At 47.9% G+C, this 25,774-nt stretch overlaps 1 protein-coding gene across 2 annotated transcripts in view; it reads left to right on the forward strand.

Annotated features, from left to right (window-relative positions):
* ltn1 (listerin E3 ubiquitin protein ligase 1) overlaps nucleotides 1-25,774 on the forward strand; it is a 268,450-nt gene that overhangs the window by 169,372 nt on the left and 73,304 nt on the right. For both annotated transcript variants that reach the window (XM_072514034.1, XM_072514036.1), the window contains exons 21-22: nucleotides 2,603-2,747; nucleotides 8,055-8,268. In XM_072514034.1, the coding sequence (XP_072370135.1) occupies nucleotides 2,603-2,747; nucleotides 8,055-8,268 (359 nt within the window). The remainder of the gene's footprint in view (nucleotides 1-2,602; nucleotides 2,748-8,054; nucleotides 8,269-25,774) is intronic.

Below are 25,774 nucleotides of genomic sequence, written 5' to 3' on the forward strand. Positions count from 1 at the left end.
ACGCAGACACGGGGAGAACATGCAGACTCCGTACAGACAGTGACCCAGCGGGGAATCGAACCTGGGACCCTGGCGCTGTGAAGCCACAGTGCTATCCACTTGTGCTACCGTACTGTCCTTAAGTGAGAGGTAAACATAAAATAGATAAGGTATAGTTCAACATCAGTGTTAAACTGGTGAAATTGAGTCATCTTATGCCCCACAGATACCTTAGTGCAGTGGCATTGTATTTTCCTGGTAAAAATGTAATTTGAGGCAGTTTAAGTTTTACCCAGTGTCATGCTACTCCTGATCAATAATCACTGGTATTCGACCTCTGTCGAGTATATATGGTTCGAAAACTGTAGAGCTTAATTGCACAGGTAGCTTGATGTTGAAGTATTGCTTTGCTTTAGTTCACAATACAGCAATACTTTCTTAAAACGTCTGTTTATTGGCGTTCTCAATTGTTTACGCAAATTCACATAAAACAAGCAAAAGGACAGGTGTCAATGTACAACAGGTGCAGCCTAAAACAACATTCATTACAGCGTGAGGAGCAATAAGACCAGATGAATCGGACAAAATCTCCAACAAGTTCTCTTCCCCCCCCCCCCACAGACAAGTGACCCATCTGTACCCAAATAGAATACAGGCAGCAAATTAGACTTGCATCAGCCCGTAACTTAAACACAGAATGACAGAGGAAGACCTGCCTCTCCCGGAATTATAGGACCCCTCCCTAACTACCGAGACCATCAAAAAAATAGAAACGATTCAGCCATCCAAAAAGCTAACAAAAATCGATATCTGCTTATCCGAACCAACAAGTCCCATCCTCCAGCCCAGCCCACAAGGGCACCAAAATAAACAGTAAACACCTTGCCAGTCCGAAGCAAAGTGAGGTAGAAGAAGAGTAAGAACTATTGGAATGATAAAATAAAAAACAACCACCCGCCTAGTGGGCCCATGCAACATTCAGGAGGAACCAAGGATAAAGATTGGGCACCTATGCTCAGACCTACCCCACTTCAACATCTCACTGAATGTGAACCACCCACATCGGGATCCCCCACGGCATCCTCAAAGGAGGTGCCATTGCCCGAGAGCAATAGGATAATGTCAACAACACCCAGCCTGGCCTAGCCCAGTGCTGCCACAAAAAGCAAAGACATGAAGAAACTAGTTCTTAGGAGGTACTGTCACTGGATTAGCAATTCGGGAACCCAGGGTAATACTCTGGGGATCTGGATTAGAATCCGACCATGGCTGATTGTGAAATTTGAATAAAAATCTGAAATTAAGAGTCTAATGATGACCATGAAACCATTGTTGATTGTCATAATGTCCTTTAGGGCAGGAAATCAGTCATCCTTAGCATGTCTTGTCCATAAGTGACTTCAGACCCACATCAATGCCGGTTGACTCTTAAATGCCCTCAGGGATAGGCAATAATGTCCACATCCTGTGAACATTTTTAAAAAATGACTGAGCCTCCGCATCCTCTGAGGCAAAGAATTCCAAAGGTTCAGCATTCTCTGAACTTCCATTTTTAATTATCCAATATTCTGTTCTATTTTAAAATTATTTCCCCCCCCACCCTTTAAGGTAATGTTGAAGGAGGCATAAAGCAGAGAAAAAACACTCCTTTACATAATGGATGGGGAACCAGATGGTTGTTCAACCCAACTGGTTATCATCCTTTCCTTAATCTCTCTTTTAGAATCATAGAATTTACAGTGGAGACGGAGGCCATTCAGCCCATCAAGTCTGCACCAGCCCTTGGAAAGAGCACGCTACTTAAGCCCACACCTCCACCCCATCCCCGTAACTCAGTACCCCACCTAACCCTTTTGGACACTAAGGCCAATTTAGCATGGCCAAACCACCGAACGTGCACATCTTTGGTCTGTGGGAAGGGCAGCACGGTGGCGCAGTGGGTTAGCACTGCTGCCTCACGACGCTGAGTCCCAGATTCGAACCCGACCCAGGGTCACTGTCCGTGTGGAGTTTGCACATTCTCCTCGTGCTTGCGTGGGTTTCGCCCCCACAACCCAAAGATGTGCAGGTTAGGTGGATTGGCCATGTTAAATTGCCCCTTAATTAGAAAAAATGAATTGGGTACTCGAAATTTTTTTTTAATAATAAAAATCTTTGGACTGTGGGAGGAAACTGGAGCACCTGGAGGAAACCCACGCAGACATGGGGAGAACGTGCAGACTCCGCATAGACAGTGACCCAAGCTGGGAATCGAAGCTGGGACCCTGGAGCTGTGAAGCATCAGTGCAAACCACTGTGCTAACGTGCCGCCCACTTGGTTAACAAGCAGCATTGATAAAGATTTCCAGGTGGTTTTGACTCACTTTCTAGGCCAGGTAATGTTGCAAGAAATGATAGAAATATTTTTTAATGAGAAAATTCCACGTGTAAACAGAAATCTGAATATCGGCTTTTGTAGCAAGGATGACAAGTAACAAAGCAAGTCGAAGGTTCCTGATATTTGGATTGAAAACATTAACAAATCATTTTAAAATGTTATGTGAAGGAACTTTGCCTCTGTGGCTTACGTTGTTTAGTGAATAAGTGTTTTGTAAACTTTTTAACATCTCCAATTTCTCTGCAGCACTTCAAAGCTCCTGGAGCCTGATTTGCTTGCAATCAACGTGGAAATTCTACGCTTCCTGAGATTACTGATCAAACATTTACCAACTTCAGTAACAAGTGAACAGTGGGACTTCATCATGTGCTCCATTTTGACATGGTTGGAGGTAAGGTTTAGAACAAGGACACTGACTGCTACTCAGAAAAGAAAATGGTGACTTTTATTAGTTGATTTAAAAAGGCTATAACAAAATATATGTTCGGGAATTGGATATTATGAGCCTCTTTGGTAACCATCAGGAAGACTTCGATAAAATTGTCCCAGATCTTGAGGTAAAAATAATGGTGAAACCATCAACGCTATTGAAGAGTAAGTTGGACAGCAACTTCTGATATTGCACATGCACAATTGAACATAGAAACCAGGATTGTGTTGTCCTATATTCCATACGCTTTGCTAAAATGGGATCTCATCAAAAGATGGACGTTCAAACTCATGAAAGGTGTGAAGTTGCACTCCCTAACCAGTAAATACCTACTAAATAAGCTGGCATGGGCGTGTCCATTCAAGTGTAAGTGTATGTTTAATGCCCTGATGAGCACAATTGCTTCCCTCACAGATTCTCTAGCCCTGAAAATGTACTTTTAGAAGTATGGCGAGTCATTTCTTTAGATTTTAATACATTTTTCAGATTTTGTTCAAGTTTTTGTTTCTGTCCCGAAATCTCCCGCAATCCTATATTTTGCTTCTTTAATTTGTTTACATGATTTTGCATTGAATTAAATATTCTAACTTCAGCTTCCTGGTTTCATTGCTCGCAAAGTTTATACATGATGATTTTTTCCCCACCATATTAAATCAGTTTAAAGGGAAAAATATTTGTGTTTTAGCCTGCTATGTACAGATTCTCCACTCATACATTTTAATTCACAACAACAATTTATATTTATATAGTGCCTTTAATGTAATGAAACCCCCCAGACTTCCGGTGGTGGCCATAGAGTGAGCAGTTGCACATTTGGTACGTTTCACTCAAGCTGGATTTATTTTTGGTCCTTTCCCCGTTCGTAGGTGGAAGTTTGGATGGGAAGAGGTGTAGGAGTGCTAGGGAAAAGTGTGACTCCTCTGGTGTGGCTAGTGGATGGATCCATGGACCAGGAGTGGGTCGAAAAGAAGGGAGCTGGTGGAGCAGGAGAATCTTCGTGCTCCAAAGGTCAAGCTAGGGAAGGCAAAGCGGCTGTCCTACCCACCCAGTGGTCAATGGAGCAGCTGGTGGACGTCTTAAATGAGAAGTTCAGCCAGCAGAGAAGGGAAGCCCTGGAGGACCTCGCCAACGTGGTAGAGCCGCTCAAAGCAGGGAATGACCAAGTGAAGCAGAGGCTGGAGTCCCAGGGCTGGGTGATCCAGAAACTGGAGGAGGCAGTGGGAGAGCACGGGAAGCAGCTCGCCTTGTTGACGGCTGAGGTTGGGGGTGATGTGGGAGACCCAAATGAGGCTGACGGAGAAGGTGGAGGATCTGGAGAACCACTCAAGGACAAAACACTTGCGGATTGTGAGAATGTCCGAAGGCATTGAAGGCGCAGACGCTGGCACATATGTGTCAAGAAGTTGGAAAAGATGATGGGGGAGGGGGCCTTTGACCGGCCCCTGGAGGTTGACCGAGCGCACAGGGAGCTGATGGGGAGGCCGCAGCGGGTGAACAGTCGAGGACAACGGTGGTGCGGTTGCACCACTTTTTGGACAAGGAGAAGATTCTGCGGTGGCCGAGGCAAATGAGGAAATGCACCTGGGAGGGGAACGAGCTGCAGGTGTAGCAAGACCTGGGCGCAGAGCTGGCGAAGAGGAGGGCCGGGTTTAACCGGGTCAAGGCTGCCCTCTTCCAGAAGGGGGTGAAGTTTGGAGTGCTGTATCTGGCCCGCCTCTGGGTGACTTTCCAGAATCGGGAGTACCATTTTGGTCGGTCAGAGGACGCAACGGATTTTTGAGAGACGATGCACTGGTAGGAGAAATGAAAAAATGAAATGAAAATTAACCGAAAATCGCTTATTGTCACAAGTAGGCTTCAATGAAGCCACTGTGAAAAGCTCCTAGTCGCCAGATTCCGGCGCCTGTTCGGGGAGGCTGTTACGAGAAGGAGGACATTGATCTTTGGCAGAGGTGTTTCCTTTTGGTGGTTGTTGGAGAGCTGTTTTCTCCGTCAGGATGTTTTGTTAGGCATAGTGGCGGGGTTTTGGGGAGTTTTCTATTTCTTTGTTTCTTGAGGGAGTGCGGACGGGGGAGTGGGGGGAGGGGTAGGAGGTTGGGAGGCCTTGGGCGGGGGCTGCCATGGTAGCTGGGCGGGCTAGTTAATAGGCGCACAGTGGGGCGTGGTCAGGTGGCTGCTGCAGGGGAGGGGGATGGTTTGTTTGGTTTGGGGGATGGGGATGCTGACAAACGTGTGGTCCTGATGGCGCAATTCGAAAGGGAGCGATGACGGTGGGCATCCAAGGGTGGGCCTGGAAGGGCGCATGACAGGGGCCAGGCAGGCCCAAAAAGGGATATGGTTGCTCGTCAGGGAGGGGGCCGGGGAGCCCCCAACCAAACTGGTCACATGGAACGTGAGAGGGCTAAATGGGCAGATCAAACGGTCACGAATGTTTGTGCACTTGTGGAGTTTGCAGGCGGCAGTGGCTTTTTTACCAGAGATGCATTTAGAGATAGAGGATCAGACAAGACTGAGGAAAGGGGAGGGCAGGTGTTCCATTCGGGACTGGACATGAAGATGAGAGGGGTGGCGGTGTAAGTAAACAAGTGGGTGGCGTTCGAGGTGGGGAACATAATGGCAGATTTGTTGGGGGCGGGGGGAAGGTTTGTGATAGTGAGTGGGAAGCTGGAGGGGATGCCAGTGGTTTTGGTCAATGTTTATGCCCCAAACTGGAGTGTCCCAAACTGGAGTGTATGAGGCTGGTGCTGGGGAAGATTCCTGACCTGGACTCGCACCAGTTGATCATGGAGAGGGGGGCGGTTTTAATACTGTCATTGAGCTAAGTTTGGACTGATTGAGCCTGAAGTTGGGGAAGGTGTCGGCGATGGCAAAAGGGTTTATGGGAGGGGTGTGGGAGAGAACCCGTGGATGTTTGGGAGGGCGAAGGAGTTTTCGTATTTTTCCTATGTGCACCGGGTGTACTCCCAGATTGACTTTTTTGTGGTGGACAAGATGTATTTGCCGATTGTGGTTTCAGACCACGCACCGCAATGGCTGGATTTGCGAGTGGACCGGGGGGAACGAGGCCCAGCGCCTGCAATGGAGGTTGGATGTGGTGTTGCTGGCAGACGAGATGTGCGAGCGGGTGAGGGCTGACATCCGGGGGTATGTGGAGCACAATAATACGGGGAAGGTCACGGCCGCCACGCTGCGGGAGGCATTCAACGCGGTGGTTAGGGGAGAGTTTAATTTGATTCAGGCGCACAGGTAAAAGGTGGAACGGGCAGAGATGGCAAGGTTGGTGGAAGAGATCCAGAGGGTGGACAGGAGTTATTCGGAGGCCCCGGAGGCATGGTTGTTGAGCGAGTGGCAGAGGCTTCAGATGGAGTTTGGGTTGGTGTCCACGGGGAAGCCGCTAGGGCAGTTGCGGAGGGTCGAGGGGCAGTGTACGAGTACGGGGAGAAGGCGAGCAGGATGCTGGTCCACCAACTTAGGAAAAAGGAGGAGGCAAGGGAGATTGGCAGAGTGAAGAATGGGCCGGGAAGGGTGGCGCAATATCGATGTTAAATGTGGATGGAAAATTGTTGGTGAAGGTGTTGGCTTCGTGAATTGAGGACTGTGTCCCAAGATGGATGAGCGAGGACCAAAAGGGGTGTGCGAAGGGGAGGCAAATATGAGGATGTTATTTAATATGATTATGATGCTCCCAGAGGGGCAGCGGCTGGAAGTGGAGGTGGCAATGAATGCGGAAAAGGCTTTCGACTGGGTGGAGTTGTAATATTTGTGGGAGGTGTTGGGACAGTTTGGGTTTGTGCATCGGGTCCGGTTGCTGTATAAAGCTCCAGTAGCAAGTGTGCTGGAGAGCTGTAAGGAGGAATTTCCAGAGTTTGAGGCCTGGGCAACTAGATGTGTTGCCACCAATGGTGGAACAATTATAATCAGGAATGCACAGGAGACCAGAATTAGAGGAACACATACCTCAGAGGGTTGTGGGGTTAGAGGAGATTACAGATGTAGGGTGGGGTGAGGAATTTGAAAACCAGGATGAGAATTTTAAAATCCATATGTTGCTTGACTGGGACAGGCAATGTGTTGGTAGAATTTTGGCAGTACACTCTTGAAGTTGGCCTGGTTGAAGTCCGCGGCCACGATGAACAAGGCCTCTGGTTGTACTGTTTCATTGTTATTTATAGCTGTGTATAATTCACCCAGCGCCACTTTCACTTCTGCCTGGGGTGGGATGTAGACCGCTGTGATAATGGCTGAAGTGAACTCCCGTAGAAGGTAGTATGGGCGACACCTCACAGTCAGGTATTCCAGGTCTAGTGAGCAGTAGGTCGCCAGGATTGCCACATCCAAGCACCAGGAGGAGTTGATTGGGAGGCAAACCCCTCCACCCTTTGCCTTGTCTGATGACGCCACGCAGTCCATCCGGTGTATTGAGAAGCCTTCAGGTTGTATGGAACCGTCTGGTGAGGCAGGGGTGAGCCATGTCTCCGTGAAACAGAGCAGACAGCAGCCTCTTACTTTCCTCTGAGAGGTAAGTTTAGTGTTAAGTTCATCCACCTTGTTTTCGATCGCTTGGACATTTGCCAGGAGTATGCTGGGGAGAGGAAACTTGAAACCGCATTGTTTTAGTCTCACCTACAGTCCGCCGCGTTTCACTCACTTCCTTGGTCGGCGGCTGCTTCTGGGTGGTCCCGGGATCCGGTGGGAGAAATGTGACCTTGTGGGAGGTAGGTGCTTGCATCTGGCTGGGTTGCGGGTGCTGGTTTCATTTCCGGGTTTCTTCTGGCAAGGTCCGGGTGCTGGTTGCGATTTTGGAGTTGCCGGGGCGGCATGTTTGTGATCCGGTCGGGTCCTGGGGGTCCGCGAGTATGGGTGCACCTTTCAGCGTGTTTGGGTCCTCACGTAGGATCTCTGCTGTTTCAGGTGTCTTTGTTCTGGGTTTGGGCCGCAGGCAGGAGCTTTCTGGGTCAGGTTGGGCTGGGTCCTGTATTCAGTTCCAGCATTGGTGGTCTGGTCGGGTGCTCCTGGAGTTGGGCCTTGGGGTAGGTCTGACTGGACCTCCATGTGAATTCTTCTTCACTCCATTCATTCTACATAGTAAACAGTCCATTAGTAGAATTCTGCATTCTGTTAAGTGGTGCTTTATTTTGCCTTGGCATTTGCAATGTACTAAATTTGTACATGTATCTCAACTTCCCAAATTTTATAGTTTTATTTATAAGTTGATTTGAATGACAGTTTACCACACTGTACATTTTTTAATTGTTCTTCTTATTTCAGACTATGAGTGAAACTGTATCACTTGATTCCAAGCCTCTACAGCTTCATTTTGTGTGCCAAATTTGTGGTATGCTTTCGGACCTTTGCTACATGTTTGAGACAATAACACCAGAAATAATAAAGACTCTTCCTGCTAACCTCCCAAATGAATGGAACAACTTCTTTGTGGAAGGAGCATATGGACAGCTGTTACCGCAGTTCGTAAAAATTGCAGGTAAGAACCTTCACTCCTATTTCAGAAATTTACTGAATGGACACAAAATACTTTAATCAAAAAATACACAATAGATTTAGTAATATGAATATCGTGTGTGCTGATTGCAGGATTACGGGATTCTTCCTTATCTAATCACCTTCAATGTAGTGCAGAGTTTTTCAAAGTGCGGGTCATGACCCGTGGATGGGTGGCAGTCGAGTGTCAGAAAGGTCAAGGAGGCGGGATTGAATTTCTTCCCACTGTGCCCATCAGCCGCTAATGCAATTTCCCCACGGCAGCATTCAGAAGCCAGCTCGGAAAATCCTGCCTAAAATGTCAATTCAGTCCTCTCCTCAAACAACGGCTTACAATGAGGACACACTTGGCAATTCGGAATTGCACCAGGTTCATGTTTATCAATATTTCTCCTTTAATTATTTTAAATAAGTAAGTTCAGTGCACTTTGTATGGTTTTGGGGACTTCTGAGCTGATGGATGTACACTTATCAGGAAGATCACGGTAGAGTGAATGCAACTCGAGGGAAGTGACCATATGTGCACCACTGTAGGTCAAAACAGAACTATACTTCATATACTAAAATCTTTCCCTAATTTGTGCTCCGCATTTCTGCCTGGAAATGTGATAAAGCCACGCAGTGACCAGTGAAGGATATTTAACGTGGCACTTGATTAACCTACCAAATTGTTAAAGCGTGTGAGGCAACTTCTCCATTGAAGTGTAGGATTGGCAAGATCATAAACATTGTGGCTAATCAATTTATCTGCCTATTGATAGAGGGAGGGAGTGACCTACGCTCATTAAATGATCAAGGAGGCAGATTTATATCCGAAATTCAGTTTTAATTCCTTAATATAATTGTGTATTGGGCGTGTTTAGAAAGATCTACAAATGGGATTCAGACTATTTCGCGACTCTGCACATATTTGTTTCTCACCCCTCCACACCACTGACCACAAAACCTGTTGGTCTCTTCTCTCTGCATTTTAATTAAATGCCTACCCACTTATGCTGATTTCACGTGTCTGAACGCGCATGTATTCAATCCCACAACTCATCCAGTTAAAGTCAAACCTCAGCAGTTTCAATGCTTGGAATATGGAAGACAGCATGTCACTGAGAAAGGGGACACAGGTTGTCTGAAAAAGGATATGTCCTTTACTTTCTCTTACATTTCATTTCAGCTACGAGCTGCATTTCTGCGAGCAATAATTAAAACGGCAAAATATTACCTTGGAGTATGTGTTTCATAATATAAACATAGAAATACTCAGCCAGCCAGGCAGCATGTTCAATGATTAAAAAATAAATGGCTGAATGTTTCAGGTCGATGGCCTTTCATCACCTGATGGTCATCAGGTGCTAGCTGATCTGCTGAGTATTCCCAATACTGTCTGTTTTAAATTCGGGTACTTTGCATCTGGAGGTCACTTAGCAAAAGTATCACGTCCTCACTCAATGCTGACATAAATTCAATGCAGCAAGGGCTACTGAATAATGATTAAGAATAGGAAAACTAGATGATTTTGTTTACCTCCCTTGACTGAGGCAAGAAAACTTAACTCAGGATAGACTGAGTAAACAAACGTGGCGTGGGTCCTGAATGTCGGTCGGTGTGGATCCCGAAGGTCAGCTGGCGTGGGTCTCGAAGTTTGGCCGGCGTGGGTCCTGAAGGTCGGCCGGCATGGGTCCCGGAGTTCAGCCGGCGTTGCTCTCGGAGGTCAGCCGGCACGGGTCCGGGAGGTCGGCCGGCGCGGGTCCGGGAGGTCGGCCCGCTCGGGTCCTGAGGTTTGGTCGACGTGGGGAAAAGTTTGGTCGATGTGGGGCCCGATGTCGGCTGGTTGGCAAAAATGGGTCCAGGGGTATAAAATTTGAAATACATTGATTTTTGTGTACTGTAAGAATGAGTATACGTTGGCAGTGTGGAGTATCAGCAAAGAAGTAATCATTTTAAAATATTTTTCATGTCAACCTTGCAAGTAATTTTCCTTTCCACACCACAAACACTTTCCACAGGCTCTCGTGTAAGTCATTTTCTCTTTTAGTCTTGCGGTCAAGAAAAATGTCCAAAAAGGACCTTGGGCGGGATTCTCCGATATCGGCGTGATGTCCGCCGACCGGCGCCAAAAACGGCACGAATCAGTCCGGCATCACGCCGCCCCAAAGGTGTGGAAGTCTCCGCATCTTGAGCAGCCGAGCCCTCACCTTGAGGGGCTAGGCCCGAGCCGAACTGATTTCCGCCCCGCCAGCTGGCGGGAAAGGCCTTTGGTGCCCCGCCAGCTGGCGCGGAAATGACTTTGCCGGGCGGCGCATGCGCGGGAGCGTCAGCGGCCGCTCACGGCATCCCCGCGCATGCGCAGTGGAGGGGGTCTCTTCCGCCTCCGCCATGGTGCAGACCATGGCGAAGGCGGAAGGAAAAGAGTGCCCCCACGGCAGAGGCCCGCCCGCGGATCGGTGGGCCCCGATCGCGGCCAGGCCACCGTGGGGGCACCCCCCCGGGGCCAGATCGCCCTGCGCCCCCCCCCCCCCCCCCCCCCACGACCCCGGAGCCCGTCCGCGCCACCGTGTCCCGCCGTCCCAAAGGTGGTTCAATCCACGCCGGCTGACGAGGGTTGACAGCGGCGGGGATTCGGCCCATCGCGGGCCGGAGAATCGCCGGGTGGGGCCCGCCAACCGGCGCGGTACAATTCCCGCCCCTGCCGAATATCCGGTGCCGGAGAATTCGGCAACCAGCGGGGGCGGGATTCGCGCCAGCCCCCTGGCGATTCTCCGACCTGGCGGGGGGTCGGAGAATCCCGCCCCTTGTGCTTCAAAAAAACTTAGGCTGGGATTTTCTAGCCCCAATGTGATGTGGCCGGTGGAGCTGGAAAATCCCACCCTTAGTTTCAGGTGTAAGGAGCGTTTTCCATGCAGAAAATATTCATGTCAGCCTAATTTATCCCTCAAAACTAAGTCTTCTGTTAAGCCGTACAGTGAAAGAGGTTTTTTCCCTGTTGTCAGTTATGCTTAGCTGCTTTATTTTCTTGTGCCGCATTCTCCCTGTCTCCCCCAAAGATGTTGGCAGGAATTCTCCGGCTGTTGGGATTCTTTGTTTCTGTCGGCAGCGTTACCTGCCCGCAGACTTCCCAGCGGTGTGTGGTGGCTTTAATGGAAAGTCCCATTGGCAAGAGGTGGGAGTATAGAATCCCGCCGTCAACAAATGGCACACCACCCAGAAACACACGACTGGGGACAGAGAATCTCCTTTTGGGGGTAAGGGTCCCGTGGATGTCTTGCCTAAATGAATATCTTTCATATCTTTGTTTGACTATGGTAGCATAATCCCGAAAGATGTGTTTGTTAGGTGAATTGGACATTCTGAATTCTCCCTCTGTACCCAAACAGGCACTGTAGTGTGGCGACTAGGGGACTTTCACAGTACCTTCATTGCAGTGTTAATGTAAGCCTGCTTGTGACACTAATAAAGATTATGATTATATTATTATTATTATCTTGTACCCACCAGATATTAACCATGTGTGCTTGTAACAATTATTCCTCGACAGTGATCAGGAGTGTGAGCCCTGTTAGACATTTTTATTACGTTGGGTGTGGGGGCTAACTCAACAATATGACAAGGGTATGCAGGACACATTTCAAAACTTGCAGGAAACAAAACTTGGAAGAATTGTGATGTGTGAAGAGGAAAGTGATAGACTTAAGGAGGGCACAGACAGGCTTCTGGAATGGTTAAACATGTGACAGATGAAATTGAATGCAGAGAAGTGTGAAGTGATACATTTTTGGTAGGAAGAGCAAGGAAAGGCAATACAAAATAAAGGATACATTTCTAACGAGGGTACAGGAGCAGAGACATTGTGTGCACAAATCTTTGAAGATGGTGAGGCACACAGGATCCTGGGTTGTAGGAATAGAGCCATAAAACAGAAACAAAGAAGTAATTATGAACTTCAACTTCTACAAAAGACTGGCTTGGCTTCAAGTAGGTAATTGTGTGCAATTTTGGAAGAGGTGAAGGCTTCGAGAGGGTGTAGAAAAGGTTACAAGAGTGGCTCCATGGATAAGGGCCTTCAGTTCATGGATAGTGTTATGATCCCAGTCAAGGACAGTAGTGGGAAGTTGTGCTTGGAGTCCGAGGAGATAGGAGAGGTGCTAAATGAATATTTTTCATCAGTATTCACACAGGAAAAAGACAATGTTGTGGAGGAGAATACTGAGATTCAGGCTACTAGACTAGAAGGGCTTGAGGTTCATAAGGAGGAGGTGTTAGCAATTCTGGAAAGTGTGAAAATAGATAAGTCACCTGGACCGGATGGGATTTATCCTAGGATTCTCTGGGAAGCTAGGGAGGAGATTGCTGAGCCTTTGGCCTTGATCTTTAAGTCATCTTTGTCTACAGGAATAGTGCCAGAAGACTGGAGGATAGCAAATGTTGTCCCCTTGTTCAAGAAGGGGAGTAGAGATAACCCCGGTAACTATAGACCAGTGAGCCTTCTGTTGTGGGAAAATCTTGGAAAGGATTGTTAGAGATAGGATTTATAATCATCTAGAAAGGAATAATTTGATTAGAGATAGTCAACACGGTTTTGTGAAGGGTAGGTCGTGCCTCACAAACCTTATTGAGTTCTTTGAGACGGTGACCAAACAGGTGGATGAGGGTAAAGCAGTTGATGTGGTTTATATGGATTTCAGTAAAGCGCTTGATAAGGTTCCCCATGGTAGGCTATTGCAAAAATACGGAGGCATGGGATTCAGGGTGATTTAGCAGTTTGGATCAGAAATTGGCTAGCTGGAAGAAGACAAAGGGTGGTGGTTGATGGGAAATGTTCAGACTGGAGTCCAGTTACTAGTCGTGTACCACAAGGATCTGTTTTGGGGCCACTGCTGTTTGTCATTTTTATAAATGACCTGGAGGAGGGCGTAGAAGGATGGGTGAGTAAATTTGCAGATGACACTAAAGTCAGTGGAGTTGTGGACAGTGCGGAAGGATGTTACAAGTTACAGAGGGACATAGATGAGCTGCAGCGCTGGGCTGAGAGGTGGCAAATGGAGTTTAATGCAGAAAAGTGTGAGGTGATTCATTTTGGAAGGAATAACAGGAAGACTGAGTACTGGGCTAATGGTAAGATTCTTGGCAGTGTGGATGAGCAGAGAGATCTCGGTGTCCATGTACATAGATCCCTGAAAGTTGCCACCCAGGTTGAGAGAGTTGTTACGAAGGCGTACGGTGTGTTAGCTTTTATTGGTAGAGGGATTGAGTTTAGGAGCCATGAGGTCATGTTGCAGCTATACAACACTCTGGTGCGGCCGCATTTGGAGTATTGCGAGCAATTCTGGTCACCGCATTATAGAAAGGATGTGGAAGCAGTGGAAAGGGTGCAGAGGAGATTTACCAGAATGTTGCCTGGTATGGAGGGAAGATCTTATGAGGAAAGGCTGAGGGACCTGAGGCTGTTTTCGTTAGAGAGAAGAAGGTTAAGAGGTGACTTAATTGAGGCATACAAGAGGATCAGAGGACTGGATAGGGTGGACAGTGAGAGCCTTTTTCCTCGGATGGTGATGTCTAGCACGAGGGGACATACCTTTAAATTGAGGGGAGATAGATATAAGACAGATGTCAGAGGTAGGTTCTTTACTCCGATAGTAAGGGCGTGGAATGCCCTGCCTGCAACAGTAGTGGACTCGCCAACACTAAGGGTATTCAAATGGTCATTGGATAGACATAAGGACGATAAGGGAATAGTGTAGATGGGCTTTAGAGTGGTTTCACAGGTCGGCGCAACATCGAGGGCCGAAGGGCCTGTACTGCGCTGTTATGTTCTATGATAATACTGGATAAGTCAGATCCCAGAGTGAAACCAAGCTGGATCTATTCTGACTTTGGAGGTCAGTTACTGAACACATTCACAAGTGTCTGCCAATATACTTTAAAAATAAAGAATAAAATGTTTATTAAATAAAATGTTATTAAACCAGAAAAATGAACTATTTGTTACAGTAGACAAAAAGGTTGGAAGGATTTCAATACAGATACCAGAAAATAATTCAACTGCACACTATTCCTTTCATCCTAGTAATCCTGATAGACACAAAATTTCAGTGAATCTCAACACCAAGGTTTCTTGCTCGAGTTAGTTCAGTTTTAAACAGTTTTCTTCCAGCGGAGGTCTGAGCTCTCACTTTTCTTTAGATGGTATCTCTCCTTGAGACACCCAAAACCCACAATCTAAACTCACTATTACATCAGAGCAAACAGCAAACATATGAGTTTCCTAAACTCAGTTCCCCAGCAGGTTCATTGGATTTCTTACGAGAGAGCTGAGGCATTCTGCTTTCCCTTTCTGGTATGCACGCACTAACTGGGTTTCCCTGTCTGTGTCTCTGGACCCCCTGCCGCTAGGTGACAACAGTTTTTTCTACTTCACTAAACTACTCATCCCTTGGTAACCCACCTCTTCACTTCAAGAGTGATAAAATCTCATTAAAAATGCATGTATATAAACAGGGCTCTCGACATCCTGACACTCAGCTCTCAAAAACCTCGAAATGAAACTAAAACCAGGTTTTACCTGTCTAACACACAACATTCAAATATGTACTAAACTTACAGCTATACATTGTGCCTAACAATAGATTGAAGAAGTTGAGATTGTCCTTAGGTGAGAGAACGCTGAGAGGAGATTTGATAGAGGTATTCAAAATAATGAGGGATCTGGACAGAGTGGATAGAAAGAAACTGTTCCCATTGCTGGAAAGGGCAAGAACTAGAGAACACCAATTTGAGGTGAATGGCAAAAGAACCAATATGGAAAATATATATATTTTGAAAGTATTTTTATTCCAAATGGTCAACATTGTTACTACTGTAAATTGCAAAATTCAAACACCCAACAAATTACACCCCTCCCTCACCAGTCAACGGTAACCAACTCTCCAAAATGCAACATGAACAAACCCCAAGTTTTGTAGAACCCATCACTCTTTCTCTCCGCCCCAACCCCCACCCAGAGCATCTTCTCCAGGGCTAAAAGCCCCAGCAGGTCCCCCCCACCACGCCATGGCACACGGTGGAGAAGCTGACCTCCACCCCAACAAGACCCGCCTATAAGCAACCAGCGAGGCGAAGGCTAAGACAACTTCCCCTGTTCCTGTCTGTAGGTCCGGCTGGTCCGACACCCCGAATATGACTTCCAGGGGACCATGCTCCATATCAACATGCAGAACCCCCGAAGTGGTGCTGAAGACCTTTGCACAGGACCAAAACATATGCACATGGTTCGCAGGGCCCCTCGCACATCGTTCACAGAAGTCCTCTACCCCCTCAAACAGCTGGCTCAGTCACGTCTTTGTGAGGTGTGTCCTGTACACCCCCTTCAGCTGCATCAGCTCCAGCCTCGCACACAAAGTCGAGGCATTCACCCTCCCTCCACTGCACCGCACACCACAATCCCTCCTCCAGCACCAACCCCAGCTCATACTCCCATTTAGCCTTAACCCCATCCATAGACACCTTATCCTCCTCCCAAATCCTCCCATAAATCGTCGAGACAGCCTCCTTGTTGATAGCCCCCCCTCCAGCAATGAGGAGGCGGGCGCTATCGGAAAGGTCAGTAAGACCTTCCATGCAAAGTCCCGCAGCTGCATATACCGAAAACTCTTTACCCCCCCCCCCCAACGCAAACCCAAACGTCTCATTCAACTCCTCCAAACTCGCAAACACCCATCCCAGAAACAAATATTTCATCTCCCTAATCCCCTTCTCCTCTCATCCTCGGAACCTCGCATCCATCCTCCCCAGCTCAGCCCCGTGATTTCCCCTGATCAGCATCCCCCGACCCCGCTCTCAACCTAAAACGCTGCCGAAACTGCCTCCAAATCGTCAGCGTGGCCTCCACCACTGGACTCACCGAATACTTCCCTGGGGCCAGTGGCTGCTACCCTCACCCTCTACACGAGCCCACCTCCATCTTTACCCACAAACCCACCTCCCTATTCCATCCCTGACCCTTCTCTGCATTCACGGGCCAATAATGAGATTCGGGAGACCCAAATCCTCCCCCCCCCCCCCCCCCCCCATCAGCCTATCCACCCCCTTGAAAAATGCCTTCGGCAGAAAGACCGTAGGCACTGAAACAGAAACAAGAATCAGAGTACAATATTCATCTTTACTGCCTGTACCTGGCCCACCAACGACACAGGAAGATTATTCCACCTCAACAAGTCTGTCTTTAACCTCTCCACCAAGTTAGAGAAATTGAACTTCCGAAGACCTTCCCAATCCCAGGCCGCCAACACTCCCAGAAACCTAAAGTGAGACGCTGCCAGACAGAATGGCAGCCCCACCCCCCACTCCAGCTTTCACTCCTGGAGAGGAAACCACAACGTACTCAGTTCTCCCCAAATTTACCTTATACTCCGAGAAATTCCCAAATCTTTGAAGCAAGCCCAATATGTCCCCCACTGCAGAGCTCGGCTCCAAAATATATAACTACAAATCATCTGCATACAAGGTCATCTTATGCTCCACCTCCCTCAGTATCCCCTTCCACAATTCTGAATGCAATGGCTCTATAGCCAATGCAAACAGAAGGGGGACATGGAGCACCCTGCCTCGTTCCCTGGTGCAATGAAAAATACCCTCAATTCATATCATTTCTGCGCATGTTCGTCATCGATTCCTTATACAGCAATTGCATCCATGCCACAAACTTCGGCCCAATCACAAATTTTTCCAGCAAATAACTCCACTCCACCCGATCAAACGCCTCATCCGCATCTAATGCCACTACCACCTCCACCTCCCTTCCCTCTGCCGGAGAAAGCACCACATTCAGCAACCGTCTCACATTCGATGACAACTGTCTGCCCTTAATGAACCTTGTCTGATCCTCCCCAATCGCCCTCAGAAGACACCCCTCCAACCTTAACACTAGCACCTTTATCTTGGCATCCACATTCAGCAGAGATATGGGCCTATATGACCCACCTTCTCCGGGTCCTTATCCTTCTCAAGCAGCAACGTGATGGAGGCCTGCCCTATCATATTTGGCAATCCCCCTTGACCATCGCGCCCACAAACACTTCCACCAGCCACGGCGCCAACTTATCCTTCAATATCTTGTAAAATACCACCGGGTACCCATTAGGTCCCGCTGCCTTCCCGCCCGCAGCTTCCCGATTGCTGCCTTCACTTCCTCTACCCCCACTAGCTTCTCCAACCCACCTTCTCCACTTCACCCAACCTCTGGCACTCTAACCCACCCCAAACACTCCCTCATCTCCCGCTCATCCTCTAGTGGCTCTGACTTACACAAGTCCCTGTAAAACTCCTCAAACACCTTGTTAATCTGCTCCAATGTCATCATCAACTCCCCCCGTCCTTGTGCACCGGGGGAAAAAAACGAATACTCCCGATCTCGCGAGTGTAAACATCTCCACAGGTCAATCCCTCCCACCTCACTCATGAGCCCAGCCAATGCATTTGCAACCCTCCCCACACGCCCATAACGTGTTCAGCGAGCGCGGCGGAGCCTCCCACCCTCGGCTCCAGCACTGTGTTCAAACCCCCCTCCCCCAAATCAAGACATGGGGAGCCAGATTCAGATTGGCAATCACTTCCTCTTCGTGAACCTCATACCATCTTAATTGGGGGCATATATACATTTACCAACGTCACCAATCTCCCTTCCAGCACACCCGTTACGATCACATACCAGTCCCCCGATCCGCCAACACCTTCTCCATCTGAAATCTCACCCGCTTGCCCACCAGAATCGCCACCCCCTGAATATTACTATTGAACCCCGAATGAAACACCTGGTTCACCAAACTCTTCCTAAGCCTCATCTGGTCCTTCACCCTGAGATGGGTCTCTTGCAACATCACCACATCGGCTTTTAAACTCCTCAAATGCACAAAAACTCCCGCTCTCTTCACCAGTCCCCCTAACCTTCTCACATTGCATGTCACCGTTTTGACTGGGGTCTCTCACCCCCCCCCCCCCCCCCCCCCCCCGCCCCCCCCAGCCCTCCTATCCACCATCACCATTGTCCCGCCTATCCGGCTGGACCCGTGCCATCCTTCTGTCACTGTCGATCTCCCCATCCACTTCCTCTTGTCAATATCTCACCCAGTATCGGCCCCCCTCCCATTCACACCTCCGAGGTCCATCGAAACCTGCGTGACTAGGCTCTAACGATCGTGGCCCGTCCCCTCACCGCACTCCCGTTCACGAGCCATCCCTTCGTTCACTAGCGTGGTGAGCCCTGTCAGAGCCCCCACCCATGCTCAATAGCCCGGACTCTCATGCCCCCAAAAAACAGATTCCCTAAACAAAGAAAAAAGCACATCCATAAGAAGAAACAAGAACACATATAACCCCTCCCCTCATTAAGAGACAAAAACAACCCAAGGAAAAAGCTCAAAAAGAAAACATTCCCAGTCCACACCAACAAAATCAGATCCTAACTCTCATCTCAGTCCCAGTCCTTCAGCCTTAACAAACACCTCCGTCGTATCAAAATAAAAGTCCTTTGAATTGGGAGTAATTGAGCTTCACAGGGTATACCACTCCGAACCTCACCCTGCTGCTGTACAACACAGAGTTCACCCATCCAAAGGCCGCCCACTTTCTTGCCAACTCTGACGTCAGACCTCGGTATATGCATATGCCAATGACTTCCCACTTCACATCCCTCCTCTGCTTTGCCCAGCTCAAAACCTTCTCCTTCATGTGGCTCATTTGTTTTGGGCTTCAGCAGGAGAGACTAATGTGCCCTGCCCAGCTCACAGAGGGAAAGTTCTTCCTCTTTCCCCCATCAACTCGGGGAACATCTTCGCAAAATACTCGGTCGGACTTGGGCCCTCCACCCCCTCGGGAGAACCCACGATCTTCAAATTTTGTCTCCTCGACCTGTTCTCCAGATTCTCCTGTTGGCTTTGAGCCCTTTGTTGACCTCCGCAGTTCCTCACCCATCGAGGTGAACTGGTCAATATGTTGCGACAGTGCTCCTCTACCCCATTCATCTTCTCCCCTTGCTTCCGCACCTTGAACATTGTTTTTGTCAATGCAGCCTTTATCAGGGCAAGCGCTTCCTTCAAGCTCTTCAAGCGAGGCAGTTATCTCCCTCCAAAGCACCTCTGCCTTTCAAACTACCCCGACACCACCTCAGTCAGAATTTCAACCGTGATGGGAGCAGCCCCACCTGACGAACCAGCCCCTGCCATCTTTCCTCCTGCTGGACTCAAAGCAACTCTCACCGGTGGACTTGCGCCCTTCTTTCCAAGATTTTTCTTCTGGGACTCCGCCAACATTCCACCAACTCATCATGACTGCCCACACCAGCTCTTCCAAAAAGTACCCCAAAGACCAGGCATAAAAACCCAAAGAACAAAGACTCTACATGTCGCCACCGGAAGTCCCAAGGAAAATCATTTTAACACACCAGTAGGATCTGGGAAACAATGCTTGAGAGTGTGCTGGAGGCAGTTTCAATCATGGTTTTCAGAAAAGAATTGGATATGCACCTGAAGAGAGAGAGTTTTGTGTGGTTAAGGGGAAAGAGCAGGAAAGTGAATCTACCCGAGTTGCTCTTGCAGGGAGTAGGTGCAGTCTTGCTGCCTCCTCCTCGATGGCCGTGAGGGATGGGCAATAAATGCAGGCCTTCCCAACAATGTTCACATCCCATGAACAATGTCATCAGTTGCGTGGAGAAACCGGGGTTATTCCTCTTAGAGCAAAGAACATTAAGGGGAGATTTAATAGACGTGTTCAAAATCATGAAGGATTATGATTTGGTAAGTGAGAGGAAAACTTTCAGTGCAGAGGGGTTTGCAACTAGAGGACACAGATTTAAGGTAATTGGGCAATGAACAAAATCATCCCGGAGAATAGCAGTAGAGCCCCTAAACGGGGTTTGCGCTGGGCGCCGAATGGAGGGCGATGTTCAATTGAGGCTTTAAACTCACTTACATGTGCTCGGCCCGTTCAAAACCAGAGTCTCCCTGCTTCAGACATTCACCTCCCCCGCAGGCACAGTGTGAGGCTGGCAGGAATCATTTCCCCCCCCCCCCCGCCCAAACCCATATTTCGCTCCCAGCTCCTTCAATCCCGTAAACCGGCCCCCGAGAAACAAATCCTTTAATACCCCGACTCCATTCTACTCCCATCTCCGAAAACGCCCATCCCACTTCCCTGGCTCATGATGGCCAGGGGACTCAGAGGCCATTGGAGCCCCCAGGTGGTCGGGCATCAGACACCCTGGCAGTGCCAGGGTTCCAGGGACAGGGCCTGAGAGGGATCACTGCCATGAAAGGGGGGCAGAATTAGGGGGGTTTGGCCTGAAAGGGGCACATTGAGAGGGTGCATGGAGTGGTTGGCCTTAAAGGAGGGGCCTTGACGACCCCATAGCAAGGTATCACTAGGGGTGAAGATAGGTGGGGGTGGGACTGGGTCAGACTCATGCCTGCGTTGAGGGGGGGGGGGGGGGGACGTGGATATTTCGAGATAGGGGAAAATGCCCCTCAAGGGTCGATAGTTGGGGTTGTTGCCCATGTCTACGGGTGTCACGATATCCAAGGGTGGGGTATGTAGGGAACATTCAACTGAACTTTGTGACAGGCACCCGTTGAAAATGGCATCCTCCGGTCCCCATGTTAGAAAAAATCCTAATTGTGGGAGAATCCAGTGGGAGTTTCCCCCAGTTCCAAACGTCTGGGTGGATTGTGATGGGATTTTCACTGGTGTTCCCGCCCAAAATGGCGATTGGTCATTTTTTGGGAGAATCATCCCCCGTTATAATCTGGAATGGGCTGTCTGAAAGGGCGGTGGAAGGAGATTTAACCATTTCTAAAGCAGGAAAATTTGAAGTGCTATGTGGAAAGAGTAGGGTAGTGAGACTAATTGGATATCTCACTTTAAAAGAGCTGGCACTTGAACAACGGGTCAAGTGGCCTCCTTCTGAGCTGTATCATTGTATGAAATGGTCAGACGTTTAAAAAATCTTCGGCGGATCACAAAACTGTCATTCGATTCCAAATAAGAGAAAAATCCAGCATTTATACAGCATTTTTCACAATCTCAGGACATCCCAAAGCATTTTACAGACTAGTAAGTACTTGGTCACCAGTGTAATGTAGGGAAATGAGGCAACTAATTTAAGCATAGTAAAGCAACAAAATTTACAACGGCTGGAATTCTCCGGCCATTCATTGGAGGCCAGATTCTCTGGTCCCGCCAGCAGTGCACCACACCCACGGTCTCTTCAATAGGAATTCCCGTTGACGGTGACAGGAGCAGAGAATCCTGCTGCCAGCGAACAGCACACTGCTTCCCGCTGCCGAGGCTGGAGAATCCCGCTGAAGATAAATGTCTCTTAATCTGTTGACTCAATTGATTGAGGACTTAATATTGGACAGTATGCTGGGAATACACTCTTTGGATCATTAAATAGGATCTTTTGCTGGAGGAGAGTCTGTGTAGGGGGTCGGGGCTGACGGCGTTGGCAACAGCGCCGCTCCCAATGGCCCCAGGAAAATACACGGAGTCTGGTAGTAGCAGTGACGTTGAAAATCTGGAGGCAGTTGAGGCAGCACTTTAGGCTGGGGGCGGGGTCAAGAGAAATGCTGATTCAGGGGAATCACCGATTTGAGCCAGGGAAGTGGGATGGGCGTTTTCGGAGATGGGAGTAGAATGGAGTTGGGGCATTAAAGGATTTGTTTCTCGGGGGCCGGTTTACGGGATTGAAGGAGCTGGGAGCGAAATATGGGTTGGGGCAGGGGGAAATGTTTAGGTACATGCAGGTCCGATATTTCAGTAAGAAGGAAATACATAGCTTTCTGGTGGCGCTGGCGTCCACACTGTTGGAGGAGGTGCTGACGACAAGGGAATGGAGAAAGGGGTGCTGCTGGCGATTTTGGGAGAAGAGAAGGCACCGCTGGAGAGGATTAAGACAAAGTGGGAGGAGGAGTTGGGAGAGGGTAACGAGGAGGGGTTGTGGTGTGAGATGCTCCGGAGGGTGAATGCCTCAACTTTGTGCGCGAGGTTGGGGCAAATCCAGCTGAAGGTAGTGTATAGGTGCACCCCACAAAGGCGAGGATGAGCCTACTCTTTGAGAGGATATAGGATGTTTGTGAACGGTGGTGGGGGGGGGGCTCCGCAAACCACGTTCATATGTTTTGGTCCTGTCCAAAGTTGGAGGGAGGTGTTCAGCATAATTTTGAAGGTGGTACATGTGAGGCTTGAGCCGGGTCCTCTGGAGGCCATATTTGGGGTATTGGACTGGACAGGGTTGGAAACGGGTGAGGAGGCAGATGTTTTAGTCTTCGTCTCGCTGATCTCCTGAAGGCGGATCCTGGTGGGGTGGAGATCAGTTTCTCCTCCCTGTGCCCTGGCCTAACGGGGGGTTCTTTTGGAGTTTTTAATACTCGAGAAGGTGAAGTTTGAGTTGAGGGGAAGGATGGAAGGGTTCTACAATTCATGGGCTTTGTTTATTATGCACTTGCAAGAATTGGATGACATTGAACATGGTGGGGGGGGGGGGGGGGGGTTGGTGATGATGTGATGGTGGATGGGTTTTCTTTGATGTTTAAAATGTTGAGGGTTGTTTGGAGATTGGTGGGAGGAAGGAATTGTTGGCCAGTGGATTGACATTGTATTTGTTACCATTGATTGTTGGTGAATGTAAATTTGGATATAAATGTGAAAAAGGAGAATAAAAATATTTTTCTTAAAAATTGGATCTTTTGAGTCCACTTGAAAGGGAGGACGGGGTGCCTGTTAACCGTTTTATCTGAAAGAGTGGGCAGTGTCTGGATATTTCCAAAAGAACTATGTTATCTGCACAAATCATCGCCGTTTGCTGTGCACTCAAATAACATGTTTTTATTTTACAGTGGTTTTCAAATAAGAAAACTTTCCAACATAATGCTGCTGGCCATGACTTCAATTTTTGAGCACAGTACAAAGTCTTACAACACCAGGTTAAAGTCCAACATGTTTGTTTCGATGTCACTAGCTTTCGGAGCGCTGCTCCTTCCTCAGGTGAATGAAGAGGTCCGCCTCTGAGCAAGCACATTTACTGCACATGTGCCAGGAAGTGCATTTAGTCACTGAAATGCCTTTGATCTCACTACAGTGTCTGGAGTCATGGCTAAGACACCTTATTTGAATAGCATCTTGAGAGAGGGGGTATTATGCCACAGGCAAGATGCTCCTTAGACCACCTCCACAATTTTTGTTTGCTGCCCAATCAACCTTGATGTTGGTGTTCTGATGAGAGGCCCAAATGTAGACTCTGAGGTGGATACCAGATCTGCCACTCCATCCTTTCTGACATTTTTGGGGTGGATAAAATTTACTCGCCCAGGTTCCTGTGCAAGATGTCTGAAGATAGGATTATGAGCTAGATTCAGCATTCCTGTGCCCTGTGAAATCTGCCAGGTCTTTTGGAGTTCGACTTCCACCTTCAGAGCTTCATTACAGCCAAATAATTTTGGTCTCTGCAGTTAGGAAATGACTTGATATGTCACATCATCCTAAAGCTAATCATCCAAGTTCCTGGATTTGGTATGTCATCACTTGTTCAATATTTGTGAAACTGAATAACTGAAGATTAATACATAAATTACATTGACGGCATTCAACTCATACATAAAAGTAAGTTTTCAATCTAAAAAATACAGGTCTAGAATGTAAGCATGCTTTCTTATGGGAAAGTTATTTTCGTTTGACATGTTCCCATTTAGCACGCCATTTTACAGGAACACATTAGGTGTGCCAAGTAAGGGATGACTATATTTCTGTCCCATAACTGACCGGGTTTCGTTTAGCAGAAAGCAGCAAACAGATTCATTTATTGGGCAATGGCAAATTGAAATGAAGGAGCATCAAGAAATAGGCACTTTCTTGGACCTAAGCATGTTTTTCATGGTTGTCACCTGTCATTTCAGAGAGTTTGATTGAGATTTTTTGAAGGGTTAACCAAGAAGGTAGATGAGGGCAGTGTAGTCGATGTTGTCTACATGGACTTTAGCAAGGCCTTTGACAAGGTACTGCATGGTAGGTAGTTGCAAAAGGTTAAATCTCATGGAATCCAGGGTGAGGTAGCCAATTGGATACAAAATTAGCTTGGCGACCGAAGCCAAAGGGTGGTTGTGGAGGATTGTTTTTCAAACTGAAAGCCTGTGACCAGCGGCGTGCCTCAGGGATCGGTGCTGGGTCCACTGTTATTTTTTATATACATTAATGATTTGGATGAGAATGTAGGAGGCATGGTTAGTTTGCAGATGACACCAAGATTGGTGGTATAGTGGATAGTGAAGAAGGTTATATAAAATTGCAACGGGGCCTTGACCAATTGGGCCAGTGGGCCAATGAATGGCAGATGGTGTTTAATTTGAAATAATGTAAAGTGATGCATTTTGGTAGATCAAATCAGGGCAGGACCTGAAATGAAAATGAAAATTGCTTATTGTCACAAGTAGGCTTCAAATGCAGTTACTGTGAAAAGCCCCTAGTCGCCACATTCCGGCGCCTGTTCGGGGAGGCTGGTACGGGGACGACCTACTCCGTTAATGGTAGGGAGTTGGGGAGAGTTACAGAACAAAGAGATCTAGGGGTACAGATTCATAGCTCCTTGAAGGTGAACAGGGTGGACAGGGTGGTGAAGAAGGCATTTAGCATGCTAGGTTTTATTGGTCAGAATATTGAATACAGGAGTTGGGTCGTCTTGTTGAAGTTGTACAAGACATTGGTAAGACCACACATGGAATACTTGTGTTCAGTTCTGGTCACCCTCTTATAGGAAGGATATTGTTAAACTAGAAAGAGTGCTGGAGAGATTTACGAGGATGCTACCAGGACTTGATGGTCTGAGTTATAAGGAGCGGCTGGGTAGACTGGGACTTTTTCCCTGGGGCGTAGAAGGCTTAGGGGTGATCTTATAGAGGTCTATAAAATAATGAGGAGCATCGATCAGGTAGATAGTCAACATCTTTTCCCAAAGATAGAGGAGTCTAGAACTAGAGGGCATAGGTTTAAGGTGAGAGGGGAGAGATACAAAGGAGACCAGAGGGGAATATTTTTCACACAGAGGGTGGTGAGCATCTGGAACGGGCTGCCAGAGGCAGTGGTAGAGGCGGGTACAAATTTTTCCTTTAAACAACAGTTAGACAGTTACATGGGCAGGGTGGGTATAGAAGATATGGGTCAAATGCAAGTCGGACTAGTTTAGTGATAGAAACTGGGCAGCATGGACAAGCTGGGCCAAAGGGCCTGTTTCCATGCTGTAAACATCTATGACATCTAGTTCTGAATATGTGGAATTCACTTCCGGGGATAGTGGTTGAGGCAAAAATGTCATCAACTTTCAAAATTAAGTGGATGAAGGAAAAGAGGTTGAAGGAATACAGGAACAGGGTGGGTGAATGTGATCAGAACTATTCGCTCACTTGAATAATAACAACTGCCATTGACTAATTGGACCAAATGGCCTGTTTCCATGTTGT

The sequence above is a fragment of the Scyliorhinus torazame genome, chromosome 8 (assembly GCF_047496885.1).
Source record: "Scyliorhinus torazame isolate Kashiwa2021f chromosome 8, sScyTor2.1, whole genome shotgun sequence".
Classification (NCBI taxonomy): Eukaryota; Metazoa; Chordata; class Chondrichthyes; order Carcharhiniformes; family Scyliorhinidae; genus Scyliorhinus; species Scyliorhinus torazame.